General features: G+C 47.1%; 3 protein-coding genes across 5 annotated transcripts; all 3 read right to left on the bottom strand.

Moving 5' to 3' along the window:
• Positions 1-1,152: 1,152 nt before the first annotated feature.
• On the bottom strand, positions 1,153-5,024 carry dnajc8 (DnaJ (Hsp40) homolog, subfamily C, member 8). 2 transcript variants are annotated; one of them, XM_052070051.1, is made up of 10 exons: positions 4,887-5,024; positions 4,701-4,758; positions 3,212-3,313; positions 3,066-3,122; positions 2,924-2,990; positions 2,731-2,825; positions 2,431-2,502; positions 2,246-2,337; positions 2,080-2,155; positions 1,153-1,995 (listed from the first exon to the last, which is right to left on the bottom strand). In XM_052070051.1, exons 1-10 carry the CDS (start codon positions 4,895-4,897, stop codon positions 1,876-1,878), a joined length of 750 nt encoding a protein of 249 aa, XP_051926011.1. In that variant the 5' UTR covers positions 4,898-5,024; the 3' UTR covers positions 1,153-1,875. The 2 variants fall into 2 exon arrangements, with proteins under 2 accessions (XP_051926011.1, XP_051926010.1); XM_052070050.1 differs by lacking the exons at positions 4,701-4,758; positions 4,887-5,024 and adding an exon at positions 3,674-3,837.
• LOC127603615 (heterogeneous nuclear ribonucleoprotein R-like) lies at positions 4,887-11,630 on the bottom strand. Of its 2 annotated transcripts, XM_052070020.1 has the most exons (13): positions 11,353-11,630; positions 10,524-10,684; positions 10,336-10,454; positions 10,147-10,254; positions 9,925-10,038; positions 9,437-9,613; positions 9,078-9,213; positions 8,771-8,976; positions 8,498-8,647; positions 8,302-8,423; positions 7,673-8,223; positions 5,512-5,574; positions 4,887-5,024 (listed from the first exon to the last, which is right to left on the bottom strand). In XM_052070020.1, exons 2-12 carry the CDS (start codon positions 10,678-10,680, stop codon positions 5,525-5,527), a joined length of 1,890 nt encoding a protein of 629 aa, XP_051925980.1. In that variant the 5' UTR covers positions 10,681-10,684; positions 11,353-11,630; the 3' UTR covers positions 4,887-5,024; positions 5,512-5,524. The 2 variants fall into 2 exon arrangements, with proteins under 2 accessions (XP_051925980.1, XP_051925979.1); XM_052070019.1 differs by lacking the exons at positions 4,887-5,024; positions 5,512-5,574 and having other exon boundaries at positions 6,510-8,223; positions 11,353-11,629.
• A 136-nt stretch (positions 11,631-11,766) lies between these two features.
• Positions 11,767-13,009, bottom strand: LOC127603635 (ATPase inhibitor A, mitochondrial-like). The gene is made up of 3 exons (XM_052070063.1): positions 12,832-13,009; positions 12,090-12,202; positions 11,767-12,012 (listed from the first exon to the last, which is right to left on the bottom strand). The coding sequence occupies exons 1-3, from the start codon at positions 12,901-12,903 to the stop codon at positions 11,871-11,873; spliced, it is 327 nt and encodes a 108-aa protein (XP_051926023.1). The 5' UTR covers positions 12,904-13,009; the 3' UTR covers positions 11,767-11,870.
• Positions 13,010-15,214: the final 2,205 nt, after the last annotated feature.

The raw sequence follows: 15,214 nt of genomic DNA, 5'->3' as shown, positions 1-15,214 counted from the left end.
GTATTATTAAACACAAAAAATGCCATTTCAATATTTTTTCGAAGTTCTACATATTTTAGGCTTAACTTAAAAAGCATTTCCAAGCTTACTGGTGAACATTGAAATACATATTTATATCTTGAGTATTTCAGTACTTTTGCATAACTTTCTGTTTCCTAACCAGGATCTGAAAGAGCAACGCTCGCATATGGTTGATCAATGAACGTTTTCCAAAAAGTAATACTTACTTTTCTGTGACTCTCGCAGTTTCTGTGTTGCAACCTGTTGAGGACATAATACACAGAGGCTTAAGTCGAAAAATAGCCCCCAAATCATTCTGACAAGCCCTAAAATAAACTCGATACAAGTCTTGAGTTTGTGAGAAAGAAATCACCGCCGACCTTAGCGGCAGACCTTGGGACACAAATGTGTGTGTCGCTACCGCAGCTCGCGTTTACAGTTTTGAAAACGCTCCTCTTGGTGCTCCAAATGCCAATTCTTCGACAATGCCATCGGTGAAACGCTGCTCAAACCAACTTGGAAAAAGAATAAACAAAATACAGCCGTAGCTCGACGATTCTGTTCGCTAGCTGAAGACCGCTAACCGCTAACGGAAGAAATCGAATCAATCTACTTCAGCGAGCAGGTGCCCCAGCAGGTGAACGAAGCAACCAATAAACAGGCTTTCCAACAGCCCACGACGAATTACCAAGAATGTACCACAATCCCCCCCCCCCCCCCTCCGCTTTTTTTGTGCGACTTATATTTCATCTCTTTTCATCTTTTGTTGCTCACCTTTCCTTCTATATGCAGCAAACAGCGACAATCAGAAAACCTGCAGCAAAAAAGGAGGATTCCCTCTTTGGCGCTTTTCGGGGTCTCAGTCTGGATGGTGTGATGGGAGGTGTGAATGGATCTGCTGCTACGGCAGTGGGGGGAGACCAGTGCAGTGTCATGTGAACCACTGAAGACCCCCTTTCCTGACAGCAAGGAGTTCAAAGAAGAGGACTCAACGCTCCACTTATCTGGCTTACTGTCATTTATTGAAACACAAATGCCAAAAAAAACTGCAGCAACGTGACATCAAATGCAGCCTTGTCCAGTAGCTGCCAAAGTGGATGTATACACAGGCCACAAAATGGAGATTGGCTTCTTACGACCAACTTTGATTTGGTGTGTTTCTGTATTTTTTTTTTTTAACACATCAACAACCATTGTAGTTCTAAGACAGGGGTCGGCAACCCAAAACGTTGAGAGCCAATTAGGACAAAAAACAAATATGTCTAGAGCCCCCAAAAAATAAAAATAAAAGCCTTCTATAAAACTTACAATGAAAGGAAACAAATGTCGTTTGTGTGTAAGAGACTGCACTGTCTCTGAATTGTTTATTTATTCCTGTTGTGCGTTCACAAACGCCCCCATAGAATTTTATTTTGTGATTTCCTCACTTGATTTTTTTTTATGCATTATTTTCGCTTTTCTTAGTGTCGGTGATCATGAATTTCCGTTTTTCGCAGGCTGTTTTTGAACGCCTCTCGAGTTAAACTGTTAAAAGCATAAACAAACTGCACCTTTCAAAAAACCAACACCAAAGCTCTTCCTTTTTTTCAGAGCTGCAACATGTATCGATATCTATTTGTAGTAGCCTACTGTCAAAATCTTTTTTTCCTTTTCAAAAATGTTTATAAAGCTCCAGGGAGCCACGAGATGTCACGAAAGAGCTGCGCGTTGCCGATCCCCGTTCTAAGATATGGACGATGCACTATTTACTTACATGAAGTAGGCATGATGCAAGACAGTGAATAAGAAAAAAAAAAAGGAGACGTAAGGGGTGTATAAAGGAGGGATACACAGTATGGATAACAGGTTTTAAGTTAATCAAGTCCCATTTGTACATCATTCTCTCTGCTCCATCTTTACTTTGGGGGGTTTGAGGAAGGACCTGTTCTTCTTCTCCTTGCTTTTTCCCTTTGCTTGGAACGTCCTCCAGCTGTCCACACGGCCATCTCTCGTTTCCTGTACAGTGTTTAGACACCAATGCCAGAGTGTTTATTTAAATAAAATAAAAAAAAGTCGGAAACCAATAAACAGTGACATTACCTCAAAGTTTTTCTGCCATTCCCGGTCTCGCTTTGCTTTCTCTGCTGCCTCAATTTCTTCCTCTCGTGCTCGTTTCCTGCAGAAGACAACAGGTTGTGAATACAGTATTCAGTTGCCCCCCCCCCCCCCCCCCAAGCACGCAACACCAGCAGCTCAAGCACTTAACCTTTCATGCATGTCCTTCGCTTCTCTTTCCTTCCTCTTGATGGCGAGCTCCGCAAACAGTTTCATGGTCTGCTTATAAACCGCTTGCTTGAACTGGTGGAGGGAAAGAAGAAATGACTTCTGGACCGCCCCACATAGAAACCGAGGCTTGATTTCAACACGGGCCGCTTGACAGTTGGCGCTTACAACTTCCGGGTCATCCTCTTCTACTATCTGAGATTTCCCTTCCTTCTTCAACTGCTTCTTTTTCTCTTTTACCTTCGGTGGGCAAACAACGACAACAAACAGGGCATGGTTAAGTACATGCGGCTGTTATTGTTGCCGATGTATTTACATTTTTGTAAATACATTTTAGTCATCGGAAATATATCCTTTCCTATGCCATCCATCCAAGTGAATGAGTCATGGCTCCTTGCAAACGTATGTGCTACATACCAAAACAGGAGCCGATGCACCTTCCTGACATAGTTTAGGTCAAGTGCTCACCATATGGTCTACATATTCCCTTCCTGCCTGGATCACATCTAAAGCCCTCTTTTTCTGGTCTGCATCCTGAAGGAGTTTGTACGCCTTGTCCACAGCTAGAAAAGAAACACACACAAGTATTTAAATCTATATGCTTCTTAATAATTGACACTGTCAGAGATGGGTTGTATCAAGTACACAAGTTCATGCAAACCTTCAAACGCTTGCTGTGCTCTGTCTGCATCATCCTGATTTTTGTCTGGATGGACCAGAATGGACAGCTGACGCGATAAATCGCATCTCAGTTAGGGAGACACATTTCTAGCACCATTAAACGTGAACAAATAACTTTTTACCGCTCTGAATCTTTTCTTCAAGTCAATATCTGTTGCATCTGGATCGATTTGCAGCACCTAAACGGGCAAATTAACATTTATGAATTGAAAATACGCAAACCGTGAAGGATGTAACGAGAAAAAATGACAGTTCGTGGAACATTTACCTCGAAGGGGTTTAAATTAAAGTAGGACGAGCCAGGCCTGAGCAGTCGATCTATCTGCTGCTTGGACGTTAACACGGAGTCTCTTTTCTCTATCTGCTTCACCTGCAACCCATATTTAAACATGTCGTTACGTTACATGTGAGCGCAAGCCTGACTAGAAAGACAATACAAAGTACCGATCACGTTTAGCCCCAAACAAGGTTCCTCTGAAAATTTTCGTTACAGATTGTAACCGAGCATGGCTCAGCGCAAAATTGTGTGCCATTTATTCTTATATACGATGAGTGATGTTGAATGTTTCAACGAAAGGCTACCCCACCGTTAGCCATGTTTAGCTTGTCGCTAGCCGAGATTCAGGCATGCGGGAAGGCACGCGGGGCTACCGCAACCGGAACGACTGCACTTGCTTGGTGTTATCAAGAGAACGACCAGTTAAACTCCAGCCATGCGACTTGGCGATACCTCGGTGTAAAAGTTCTGAAATAAATCATCGGGCGTCGCTTGAGAAGACTCTCCGCCGCACGCCGCCATCTTGGCTCCGATCGACGTTGGACGCAAGCGCGTCACGTGTTCACGTTGTCCACGCCCCATAGCGGGCGCTCTTTACATGGCTCACGTCCACGTGATATCCACGGCTGCTCCAAACAAGTCGTACGAAAGGCAAAATGCAGACGTTAAAGTACAGATATCTTTTGTTTATAAAATTTAATTTTGGAAAAATAAACAAACCGAATCAAAATCGTGAAGGGAAATTTTAATCGGGCCCGAGTGAATCGTTAACATCCCTAAAACCCAGTTTGCAAATAATTTAATGCAAGACTGTAATGTTTTAACGTGCATCTACAAATACAGTTGATCTAATCTCTGAACAATCAATGTTCAGAGATTAGTTATTGGTAGGTCTACTCTAAATGATGATGTGAGCCAAGTTACTTGGCCCCACCGAACATAGACGAGCCAGTTTAATTGTAAAGTAGCTAATCTGGAACAATAGTCGATTTAAAAAGTAGTAAAACCTCGGTTTTCGTCCATAATCCGTTCCAGAAGGCTGTTCGAAAACCGAAACCATGCTCTTTTGGAAATAAAAATGTTTATTGAGGATGGAAAGCAACACGAGGGAGCGTCACTTCCTCGTGAAAGGAAGGCGAGAGGAGTCAAATTGTGCATTCAAGTGCGCTCAGTTTGTTTGAGAACCGAAACTTGTTTGAAATTTTTGGTCGAAAATTGAATTGGCCGAGAACCGAGACATTCGAAAACCGAGTTTTGACTGTTTGTTAAAACACAAAACAATGTAAAATTCAGCCTAAAACAACAATGAGGTCAAACCAGACTGTTTATTTTGAATAGGGACAGCTAACAACAATGAAAAGGGAGAAATCGCTGACTTTTTCTTTTTTGAGAAGAGCCACAAGTCGGTGCGTGCACACACACACGGGGAAAATTGTGTGGACTACTTAAAAAATGAAAATGTATTTAAGGGGATACCTACTTCTACAGGGTCCCTTCGAGTGTGTGAAAACTCCGTGTGAATCAAGAAGCTTCTGCTCCTGGTGACAAAGGACGACAATTCTGATGTGGCAAACATTTCTTAAAGAATAATCGGCTGGCAACTGAATCCATATTAACCGAAGATGTCAAGACGCGCCAACTCGCGCTCCATCCACTCCAAGCTTACCTGCGTGGCATAACTGGCGCGGCCCACTTGCGCCCCCATGTGGCGTTATTGAGTAAAACCGCAGCTGTGCTCCAAATCCATTGTTTCGACAGGAGTCCATTTTAGGCCCAATGGCATCGAGAATCCCAAGTGAGAAAACTGAGCAAACGCAAAAACAGCTCATTTAGTTGGCATTTGTCTGATCAAATCGTGACAAAGCAGGAAGTGAAGACGCAGAGTAAATGCAGCGGCATCTCATCAAGGAAGAACGGAGGCAGTGGCAAAACAGCTTCCCCTAGCGGCAAGAGATACGAAACGCACCTCACCCCATTTAAGTGTGTCGCAGCATACTCCAAAGAAGCCTTCGATTCGCAGGAGCTTGCCATAAACTGGACACGCACTTTCAATTAAATTAATCAAGACAATTATGTCTGAATACTTTTGAAAGCTTTTCATTGGTTGGAAAGAGCAACGAGCACTGATTTTCAACACCCAGGTGGCTCATTCAATCACGATAGTAGGAAGCCCCCCGCCCCAAGCCCGGAAAATGAAAGACAGCAGTGAGGAAAGGGGAGGGGGGGGGAAAAAGCATCATACTGACGAGTGACCACAATAAGGTACAGGAGGGGAGACTAGGCGAGCTCACCCTGGAGTACCGTTCAGGTGAGTTCTTCACTCAAGCGGCGCCGCTCTCTCAACGCTTCTCCACCTGGGCGGGTTGGAATAAGAGGACAGACACGTAAAACAAAAAGACAAATGGTGGACACCACGGTAATCAAAAGGAAAACAATGCCAAGTGGTTCTGGAGGAGCGGTGAATTTCAAGAATTTAACCCTTTTGAGCGGTCAAGATCCTTGGGAGTCTTCAAAGGGAGCCGATCGAGCGGAAATTGAAGATTGAATCAAGAGAGATCACAAATCAATTGATGTTCTCATGCATAAATTGGTGCAAATCTCGCATTTGTCCCGTACCGTTATGTGGACAGATGTACAGTCTGGGAAAAACTCAAAACATTTGACCTCGAGGAGACCGATGTTGACATTTCCCTTTCCGTCTCTTTGCAGCAGCAACCTTCAACAATTGAAACGAGTGACAATTGAGATGCGGCTGCCCGTCTTGGATGGCGAAAGGATACTCCCGATTTTGGGGCCGGCTCTCCCCCTTTTGTTGCGGCGCGGTCGTGCCGCATGTCAATCGGCGTCAGGGTCTTTCCGAGTGCCCCGCAAAGGGTATCTTAAGAAGGGCCACGCTGCGTTATCGTCATTATTCCATACCTGCGTCTGCCGTGGATTCGGCCTTCAACTGTCCCTATTTAACCCGCGAGGCCGTACGGAGGCCGCCAAGGTCAACAACTCATCCGCTGTACATCCGTGCACACAAAGGATTCGGACGGGTAGGTACCGCCGTGACAAGGAGCATTATGAGCGGAAAGGGTGAGTGCGGTCGGTCGTCAAGGGTTAAATTCCTCTTGAATAATCGCATCCAAACACAAGGCTCCGGTTGCCGCCTACCAATTGCAGCCTTCCGAATCTCCTTGAGGCCAAAGAATGAGATCTTCATCCCAAATGTGAGAATTGAGCTCGAACTTTTAATCGTGAGGCTGAATGGAAAAAGACTGAATTTGAGAATTTGACAATTGACTGATTTGATTCTCAGCTGAGTTTTATTGAAACGGAACAAACGTAGAAGTTATAAATACAAGTAACATCAGAGGACAAATCCGCAATTGGCTCTCAAGGTCGGCCAAACCAAATTCTATTGGCCAATTTGAAAGAAAACAGGAAATGAAGGTATCAATTGAAAAAAAAAAAAGGAAAAAAAAATCACCATCGATGCGCTCTAGAAATGCTATGCAGACACTTACAAAATGTCGATTTCTTCCTTTGTGGATTCTTTTCTCCACCTTTGTAAAAAAAAAACCAAAAAATGATTTCCGGAGCTCTAACCATAAAGCATGTATATACAAGCAAGTCCCTAAGCAACTATGATGCTGAAAATACACCAGGCGAGTATGCGGCAAACACAGCAAACACAACCATACGCTGTTGGGACGAACCCCGCCCCAAGCCCCCCCACTCCCTTTTTTGGGGACACACGCGCGCACAAACGCCCCTTTGTGGTCCGGAGGAGCGCTTGATTGTGCGGCTAACAACTCCGCTGTGTCATGTCAAATTCATATCCATAAATTCAGTCAATGAAAATTTTTTTTCGAGCTGTGTCGCGCCACTTACGCGCCGAGTGTATTTTTTTTTTTTTGCCACAACAAGCACAAATAAAGGGAGTACAAGAGAGGGGGGAAGGGACACGGACACCAAAGGCCTGCAAGGCAATGTCTCTGTTGCGTACGTCTTCTCAGACTACTTACAATGAATGTCCACTTTGGGTAATGTTAGAGGGGGGCTTTTTTTGTTGTTGTTGTTTTTAGTTCCTCAGGAAGAAAAAGTAACAATATACATGACTGAATGCTGCTTTTTTGTGTGTGTGTGTGTGTGTGTGTGTGTTTTTTTTGTTTCGTTTTTGTAATAATCACCACAACTTAAGTTTCCTTCATTCTTCAGCTCCAAGTACCTGTAAGCATTCAAAGCCAATTCTGGGGGGGCTTGTTTTCTTGAACGACAGACAGATTTGTAATTAAGGAGGGGGGGGGGGGGTCATAAAAAGTCAATCGACAAATCCAGCCAATCAATTTTGGGGGTGGGTGCCGCCTGTCACCTATGCCAAGATCTTGTGGTGTGTCTTTTACTTCCACTGCTGCCCATAAGAATCCTGTGAAAACTCCATGGTGTCATGACTGTAACCATAGTTACCGGAATAGTCGGCCCCCTGCGGCAGGGGCTGCTGGGCGATGGGCTGGGACCCCCAGTTCTGCTGGTTGGCGGTCTGCCGGCGCTTGGAGTCGGGTTGGTTAAAGACGTCCGCCTTCCTCTTGCCTCCGACGTTCCCCCCGCGGTTGCCGCGGGGCCCGCGCGGGCCGCGGCCCCCCCTCTGCGGCTGGAACGGGGTGAGCCCCCGGCCTCCTCGGCTGCTCCTCGGCGCTCCGAGGGGCGGGCCTTTCGGGGAGTAGCCCCCCGCCCTGCTTCGGCTCGGCGGCGCGCCGCGGCCCCTGGAGAGAGCGGGCCCGGCGGCCCTGCCGGGACGGCCGCCGCGCCCCCTGCCGCTGTACATGTCCTCGTAGCCGTAGTACGGGTCTTCGTAGCCCCCGCGGTAGTCATGATAGTCGTAGCCGTAGTAGTCGTCGTAATAGTCTTCGTAGCCGTAGTAATCTGCCGGGTACGAATAGCCCCCGCGCCCGCCGCGACTTCTGCCGCGGCCTGGGGGCGGCATGCGCGGAGGGGGGTAGTAGTAGTAGTCGTCATACCTACAGAGGCGCACGACGGGAGCTTTGTTAGGTGCGAGCATGCGTCAGGTGGGCGGACCCCCCCCCCCCCCGACTCACCCGGCAGTTCTGGAGGTCTGCCGAGCTGCTTGGCGCTCTTTCCTCTTCTTATCTGGAGGTTTGGCCAAGACTATCTCGATTTCTTCCCCGCCGAGCTCCTTCCCGTTCATCTCGTCCATAGCCTGTTGGGAATTCGGTGAGTTCCTCGCCAAAGGAAAAACGGGGGCAATTCAAATCAAGCGAGTCCCCGACTCACCTTGACAGCGGCGTCCCGTTCCTCAAAGTGAACAAAAGCGTAGTCTTTCAATTTCTTCACTCGCTCCAGCTTGCCAAACTGAGAGAAGGTTTTTTCAAGGAGCTCTTCGGTCACCGCGTTGGCCAGCTTCCTTACAAACAGCACCTTGACCTGCACCGCAGACAACCGCGTCACCCCCCCCCCCCCCCAACAGTCAAATTCCGACCCCGATCCACGACAAGTCAAAGGAACAGCTTAACACGACGGAGGCGTGGCTCATTTTCTGCGACCGACCTTCGCCATGACTTCAGGGTCGGGCTCGGCGACCGGGTCGGCCCACTCCACCGTTACCGGATTGCCCCACACTTTGACCTTGCCGCTCATGAGGCGGCGGCGGGCCTGCGCGGCAGACTTGTGGTCCTCGTACTCCAGGAAACAAAAGCCTCGGTTCTTCTTCTTGTCATCCGGCTGGTGGTACAAGATCACCTCTTGGAGACCCTCTGGAAGATTCAAAGCAGCTTCAATTTTCGCCCCAGGCTGGGCCACCCCCGGTGACGCGACCGCACTGAGACCGATCCTCATCCGCGACCTTGACACTGACCTGTAACTTTGCCAAAGTCTTCCAAGATACTTTCTCGAGTCTTGTTCTTTGGGATCGAGCCAACGAAGAGCCGATTGTTGGCAACGGAGACGCACACTCCCAAGTACTTCCCGGGACGGATTTCATAGTTATCGCACTGGAGGGTGAAAAAGGGAAAAAAAGTCAACGGCTCGGTCACATCGGCCAACGGATTCAAAAGTGAGGAGCTACTACGACTGCGGTGGAACTATCGTGAACGACGGCTAAGCGCCGCTTCCATCTATCAAGGCGTCCGAAGCGACCTCGGCGCCAAATGCTTCGACACCTTGCGGATTCTGCCCCCCCCGACAAGCTTGATGTAGTCGGCTCGCGTTACTCACCAGCTTGACGGCCTTTTGTGCGTCGTCCTTATTGCAGAATGTGATGAAGGCGTAACCTCGATTCTGACCGGAAAGCGGGTCCATCATTAACCGGAGGTCCCAGATGAGCCCGGCGGACTCAAAGAGCGGAACCAGCTCATCTTCGTACAAGTCCCTCGGGATCTTGCCCACAAACACCTGGCGAGGACACAGACGGACGCGTTTGAACTCGCGTGCGACAGGAACAAGTTGTTCTTTGGGCGAGGTCAAACGGGCTCAATGGGTTGGGTTAAGCAACGCCCCGAGAAAGTAATTGCTCGATCCATGAAGAACAATTGGCAAAATTTCATCGGGTGGACTGGCTGACTTTTTTTTTTACACTTGGGCGATCACGCCCACAATGCTAAAAAGTGACAGAGTCGTTGATCTTCTCGCCATCTTTAAAAATGGGACCAATGGCTCTGGTATTGATCAGCATCAATTATTCAATTGTGGACGACGACTCTTACCTCCGTCCCGATCCCTGGTTGAATTCCGTTGAACACCGTCTCAGGTGGGGGGCCCCCGTATTTCCTCTGGCCTGTGGTGACATCCAAAGTGTATCCCGTCTGCTCCAAAAGAGCCTTAAAATGGAAGCAAGCAAAACATGAGCAACGTTGCACGATACAAGCTGAACTTTCAAAATAAATGCATAAATGAATGAATGAATAAATAGATGGGCAGTACCATACCTTTATTTTTGTCTCATCTGGCCCTTTCGTGGACTCTTGTACTTTGCTACCTTGCTTCTCTCTCTGTCGATAAGTTTTCATCACTCCACAAAGGAAGGCGCTCTTATTCTGTCGGGAACAGGATAATAATAATATATTATATTATTATTATACAATATTCACAGTTTGGTCTGATCCTAGCATCATTACCTGTACGTGAGACAGATCGCTCTCTCTGAACTGCTGCAGCACAGCAAGCGCTCCCTCCTCGCTGAACTCCCGTAGAGCGTCGATGGCCCTCTCGTCCAATTCGGCGTGCGTCACCAAGCCTTTTGTTCCAACAGAGACAACTAAATGACCTTTCATCATACTTGGAAAACACCAAGACCGTCACTCACCTGTCTGGAAAATGTCCTCTAGATTTTCACAAACATTCTGTGGGAGTCCGGTATCAATGAGTGTCTGGTAGTTCTCCGCGAGGGGTCCTGTCACATCCATGGGTTCTTCTTCCTCTTTCAGCAGGACAGAACTACCGTTCACCTCAGCGGCAGCCATTCTCCTGATTCAAAGGCAATGGAAAAACGGAATAAGAATTCTCCAGTGAGGGTTTTTCTCCCCACACAAATTTGCTGTGATGGATGCACTCGCTGGCCAAAGTGTGGAGATAAACTTCCACTATCGAACGATTAAAGATTGATGAAAGACTGTTTTCAAAATGAAACATTAAAAATAATGCCCTAAATCAACAACACCGAAAACTAAACATGAATTGTCCTCTTGAGTCGGTGTGCTATCCTACAATACAAAAGGCGATTAAAGTCATGAATAAAGCATCGTTAATAAATACGAATTTGCTCTTAATAGACGTAGCGAAGTAAATGAAGTTACACGTACGTTCAGTTACAACGTTGGAGACATTTGGACCCCACCGAGGTGGACTCGCAGTCCCGCCCCCCTTCCAAATCCGCTTGCTAACAATCCAAAGTGAAGGCGCGATTTTAACCAGAGCGGGCCTCGCGGTCCCCAACATAATACCAGCTGCATAAAACGTGTTTCCCGACGGTGCGCAGATTTTCGAAGACTTGCACGTTTGATCCCCGCGCGTTAGTCTGCGAGGTGGCTAGCTGAAGAGTGAATGAGCACGAAGGCCGCGCCGTGCTAGTGAACGCCTTCGACATCAAACACACGAGCCGTAAAAGCGGCTACAAAATAGTTAGCAACACTTACCAGCTCGATTCTGGAAATTAACAGAAGTGCGCTTTGAAATGTGAAACAACTAACGCGTCTATGGGGGAGATGAACAAACACTAAGGGAAAATGTTGTGTCGAACACACGAGACTAATTTCCAGACAGCGAATCTCGTCGTCGGCAAGCGAGAACAACGCCACGGGCTCTCAAATATCGCGAGAACTGGTTTCACGCGAACTCCGGACGAGAGGGGCGTGCCTTTTTTGTCTAGTCGACGTCGTCACGGCATTCGGTCAAACCAGCGTCCCGTCGACGACCGAAAAACGTTAATTTAATTAATTTAGTTAATTGTGGTGGCATTTGACAATTCAAGATCAACATTTGTAAATATCACCGCTGTTAATCCAAATCACTGTACGGAATTTAGCCTCTCACCAATAGGAAGATATCTGAAATGCAGTTTCACTTTATTGGGAGTGTTTGCATTCAAAATGTCTCCTAACAGGGCAAGTCGATGAGCATTTGATTGGAATTGCTTTGACACTCATACGATGGCTCAGTCATCATGCTTGAGCCTTCTAATTTTGCCCTGATGACGGTCAATCTCCTTTTGCAGGCGCTCAATCTCCTTTTTGTGGTGCTCAATCTCCTCTGTGTGGTGCTTCCTCAGCGCATCCATCTGCTCTTTCTCCTTTTGCCTACGATGACATGATGGTCGGTGGTCAACGAATGGCGAAGAAGCACAGAAAGGGGATTCGACGAGACGGGGCGTCACCTGAAGTAGCGCTCCTCTTCTGCTACTTCTCGTTTTCCAAAGGCACCTCCTGCTTCCCTCACAGAGCCTCCTCCGCCTCCACCTTTCCCTGCTCCCTTTCCTAACTCACCCAGCTGGAATAAGATTCCATTCAAATAACAACGCATTTAGTTTCTAGGGTGTTCAGGTCACAAATGAAAAGCACATTTTCTAAGCAGTTGTTTTTTTTATTAGATCATTGCGTTTCTAAGCATCCTATCGGTTTCACTTTAATGGAAAAAAAAAGGTTGAGACAAAAATTAGCTTAAAAAAAACAACAGGTCACCTTTAACTCATTCACTCATGAGAAATATACAAATTTGAACTTAACCAGCTTTTTTGGCCCTCTCTTTGTGGGGACTTGACGAATAAAAGTGCCACGCCTTTGAGGTCGGTCATGCATTTTGAGCAAAGTGGGCAAGCCCATATACAGTACTGCCTTCCCAGTTCCATTGGCTTCCACGAGTCTCTATTTGCACACCTGAGGTTACATTTGCCCAAGCTGTCTGTTTAAACACAGTGTAGTATTTGTGGGCACGGTGCCAGGAAATCCAACGGTAACACGGAATGACACTTTCAGGTGGACGCCTGCGATGGACTCCATGCACTCAACATTTCAAGAGATGCGTTCCTCCGGTTGGACTTCAGAGCAAAGTTTCCAGGCTGCTTTCAAAACATTAGCAAGCTAATGCTAACACGCGTGGCATTCCCTCGGCAGTTTTACCTGATCGGATGCCATTCTAATCTGAGGCGCGATGCAGCCTCTCGTGGTCAGTTTGAACAGAAGCCGGGACATATTGCCTGATGCTCCAGAGAGAGAGAGAGAGAGAGACGTTGCCGCAGAGGCGCCGGCTTATCGACATCCGTTCCCGCCTCTGCAAAAATTGCGGAAAAGCACCATCCGCATCTGGGCGGAAGTTGACGTGTTGCTGCCGGTGGCAGGTCCGGATGAGAACTGCAACATCGAACTCGAACCCAAGTCGAAGGCTGAATTTGCACGTTCGAGATGAAGGAGTGCTTGATTGAATTCTTCTTATTTTTATTTTTTACCTCACTCTTATCGTACGACGCTGCGAAGTGCCAAACGCACACCAAAAACTAAACGCAACGGCAAATGAAAAAACACAAGAGCAAGAACGAAACAAACAAAAAAAAAAACAATAATCTGAACGACGAACAGTATTTCAATTGAATCGAATTCTTTTTTAAATTATTTTTTTTAACGAAACGCAACGGCAAAAAAACACAAACCCACAACCGACACTATGGCTCATCCACTCAAAAGCACGATCACAAAAAAGGCCTCTTCATTCTTCTCACCTCGCAAGACCCTTTTTTGTGAAACTGAACTAGTGCAAGCATGGTAGTAGCAACCATGCAACAAATGGTGGCAGTATATCACTAAACATGAAATCAGATCATTCATCATCATCATCATCATCTAGAGCGAAGAAGATATCCATGTATCTATCATTCATGGAGAATACACTTCGATTTCCTTTGAGGGAACTGCAAATGTTTACGTTTTATTTTGTGTCGAGAAAACCTCACCCACCGACTGCTTTTGTTGTGTCTGCGTTTTTTATTTTATTTATTTTTTGCACTGTGTTCGATCGTCATTCACAGACTTCTTCCGGTCCGCGGGGTACAGAGCAAGCAGTTCCCTGGATCCTTCCACCTCACCCGCTCAAGTGTTGCCATCGGAAATAGTATCCTGGCAACAGCACTAATCCGTGCAAAGACAAAGGAAGGTCAGGCGCGCAATTCCTTTTTCATAACCTCTTCTTGCTGAAGCCGATCTAGATACTTGACGATATTTCATCAAGTCTTCATGGATTCACGTCAGTTTGAGTGCATTTCTCCAGCACGTCCGCAGAGCACACGCGGGGCACGTACCCGCCCCCCCCCCCCCCACCCCCTCTTTAAACGGGGGCAAGATGAATAATGGCACCAAATACAATGCGGGATGTATTCTTACTTCCGGGGAAGGGCGGGGCGTGGGTGACATCTTTTTGAATTTCAAGGATGACGCAACAGCGCCCTCGCCACAGAAATGTACAGTTAACTGCATCTATATTTCCAACAGACGGCTGCGAGCGTATTTACCAATTTGCCGAATGAAATTGTGAAGCCGCTCAGGATGAGACGGTGCCGATTTCCCGTGCCCGCATTCAGGTCGCCCGCTTTCAAGACCGCTGGCGCGGCAGCCCCCCGGGGTTGTCTGGATGTTGCCATGGTGACTATCGGTGCCACTATCGGGGCCCGCGCAGAGTCTTTTGTTTTTTTGAACACACAAGGTCATTCGAGCCCAGGAACATCTGGCCCACGTTTGTAAACAGATCCCCGCCTCGGTTGGCTGTCGCATCCATGTCACTTGTTTTGCACCAAATACTGTAAGTCAACCCCACGAAGGCTTGCAGCACTTCCGTCAGCTTTCTCCGGCCTGACATCGCATGCTCTATAAATGCTCCCTCCATCAAAGCACATGTCCTCCTTTCAGCCTTTTCGTTCTGGCCGTTGCCAAACACTTGCCCGTGGGGGACTTCTTTAGTCACAAAGACAGCAAAGCAAGGCAGAGAAAAACCTCAAGTACAAAGTTAACAACGTCAGTTTAAACACACCGTGGCGCAACGTTTGCTCAAGAAGGCTGGCCTTGATCAAGGTGTTCCGACTTTGAGTGCTTTCGGTCCTATTGACTTGACGAAACCATTGATGTTAGAGCTGCCCCGCTCTCGTGTGGTGTTCCACATGGCTCACTTCTGGGGCCTCTGCTGTTCTCACTGTGGTATTAAAAAGTGCTGTACATCGGAGCCACAATAATACACACAACAACAAACAAGAAAACATCGAACCCTGCACCCCTGCACTGTGAGGCGGACGCGCCAACCAGTCCCCCGCCGTGCCGCTGTCTCAACCGGTCTGCGTCACCAAAAAAAAAAAAAAAGTTGAGAGACCACTGCGCTTTTGAACCCCTTTTGTTTTCCTTTGTAATGATTCGCCTGCTGAAAGCATAAAAATAGAACAGATGACAGTTGCTCTTTTCTGAATTTAAGAGCGTGCTTTTTTTGGTACCAACAAATCACGACTCGATCGAGAGAGATTTTGCC

The sequence above is a fragment of the Hippocampus zosterae genome, chromosome 7 (genome assembly GCF_025434085.1).
Source record: "Hippocampus zosterae strain Florida chromosome 7, ASM2543408v3, whole genome shotgun sequence".
Lineage (NCBI taxonomy): Eukaryota > Metazoa > Chordata > Actinopteri > Syngnathiformes > Syngnathidae > Hippocampus > Hippocampus zosterae.
This window is presented reverse-complemented; position numbering and strand designations above follow the sequence as displayed.

Coding starts and splice junctions, on each gene's coding strand:
- dnajc8 (XM_052070050.1), bottom strand. CDS start 3,802: ATGGGGCGTGGACAACGTGAACACGTGACGCGCTTGCGTCCAACGTCG. Junction 3,314..3,673: donor TTCAGAACTTTTACACCGAG/GTATCGCCAAGT, acceptor TATGGGTTGCAG/GTGAAGCAGATAGAGAAAAG. Junction 2,826..2,923: donor AGCACAGCAAGCGTTTGAAG/GTTTGCATGAAC, acceptor TTTCTTTTCTAG/CTGTGGACAAGGCGTACAAA.
- LOC127603615 (XM_052070019.1), bottom strand. CDS start 10,680: ATGGCTGCCGCTGAGGTGAACGGTAGTTCTGTCCTGCTGAAAGAGGAA. Junction 10,455..10,523: donor AGAGGACATTTTCCAGACAG/GTGAGTGACGGT, acceptor TTGGAACAAAAG/GCTTGGTGACGCACGCCGAA. Junction 8,648..8,770: donor ACCCTGAAGTCATGGCGAAG/GTCGGTCGCAGA, acceptor TCTGCGGTGCAG/GTCAAGGTGCTGTTTGTAAG.
- LOC127603635 (XM_052070063.1), bottom strand. CDS start 12,903: ATGTCCCGGCTTCTGTTCAAACTGACCACGAGAGGCTGCATCGCGCCT. Junction 12,203..12,831: donor TTAGAATGGCATCCGATCAG/GTAAAACTGCCG, acceptor ATCTTATTCCAG/CTGGGTGAGTTAGGAAAGGG. Junction 12,013..12,089: donor GAAGAGGAGCGCTACTTCAG/GTGACGCCCCGT, acceptor ATGTCATCGTAG/GCAAAAGGAGAAAGAGCAGA.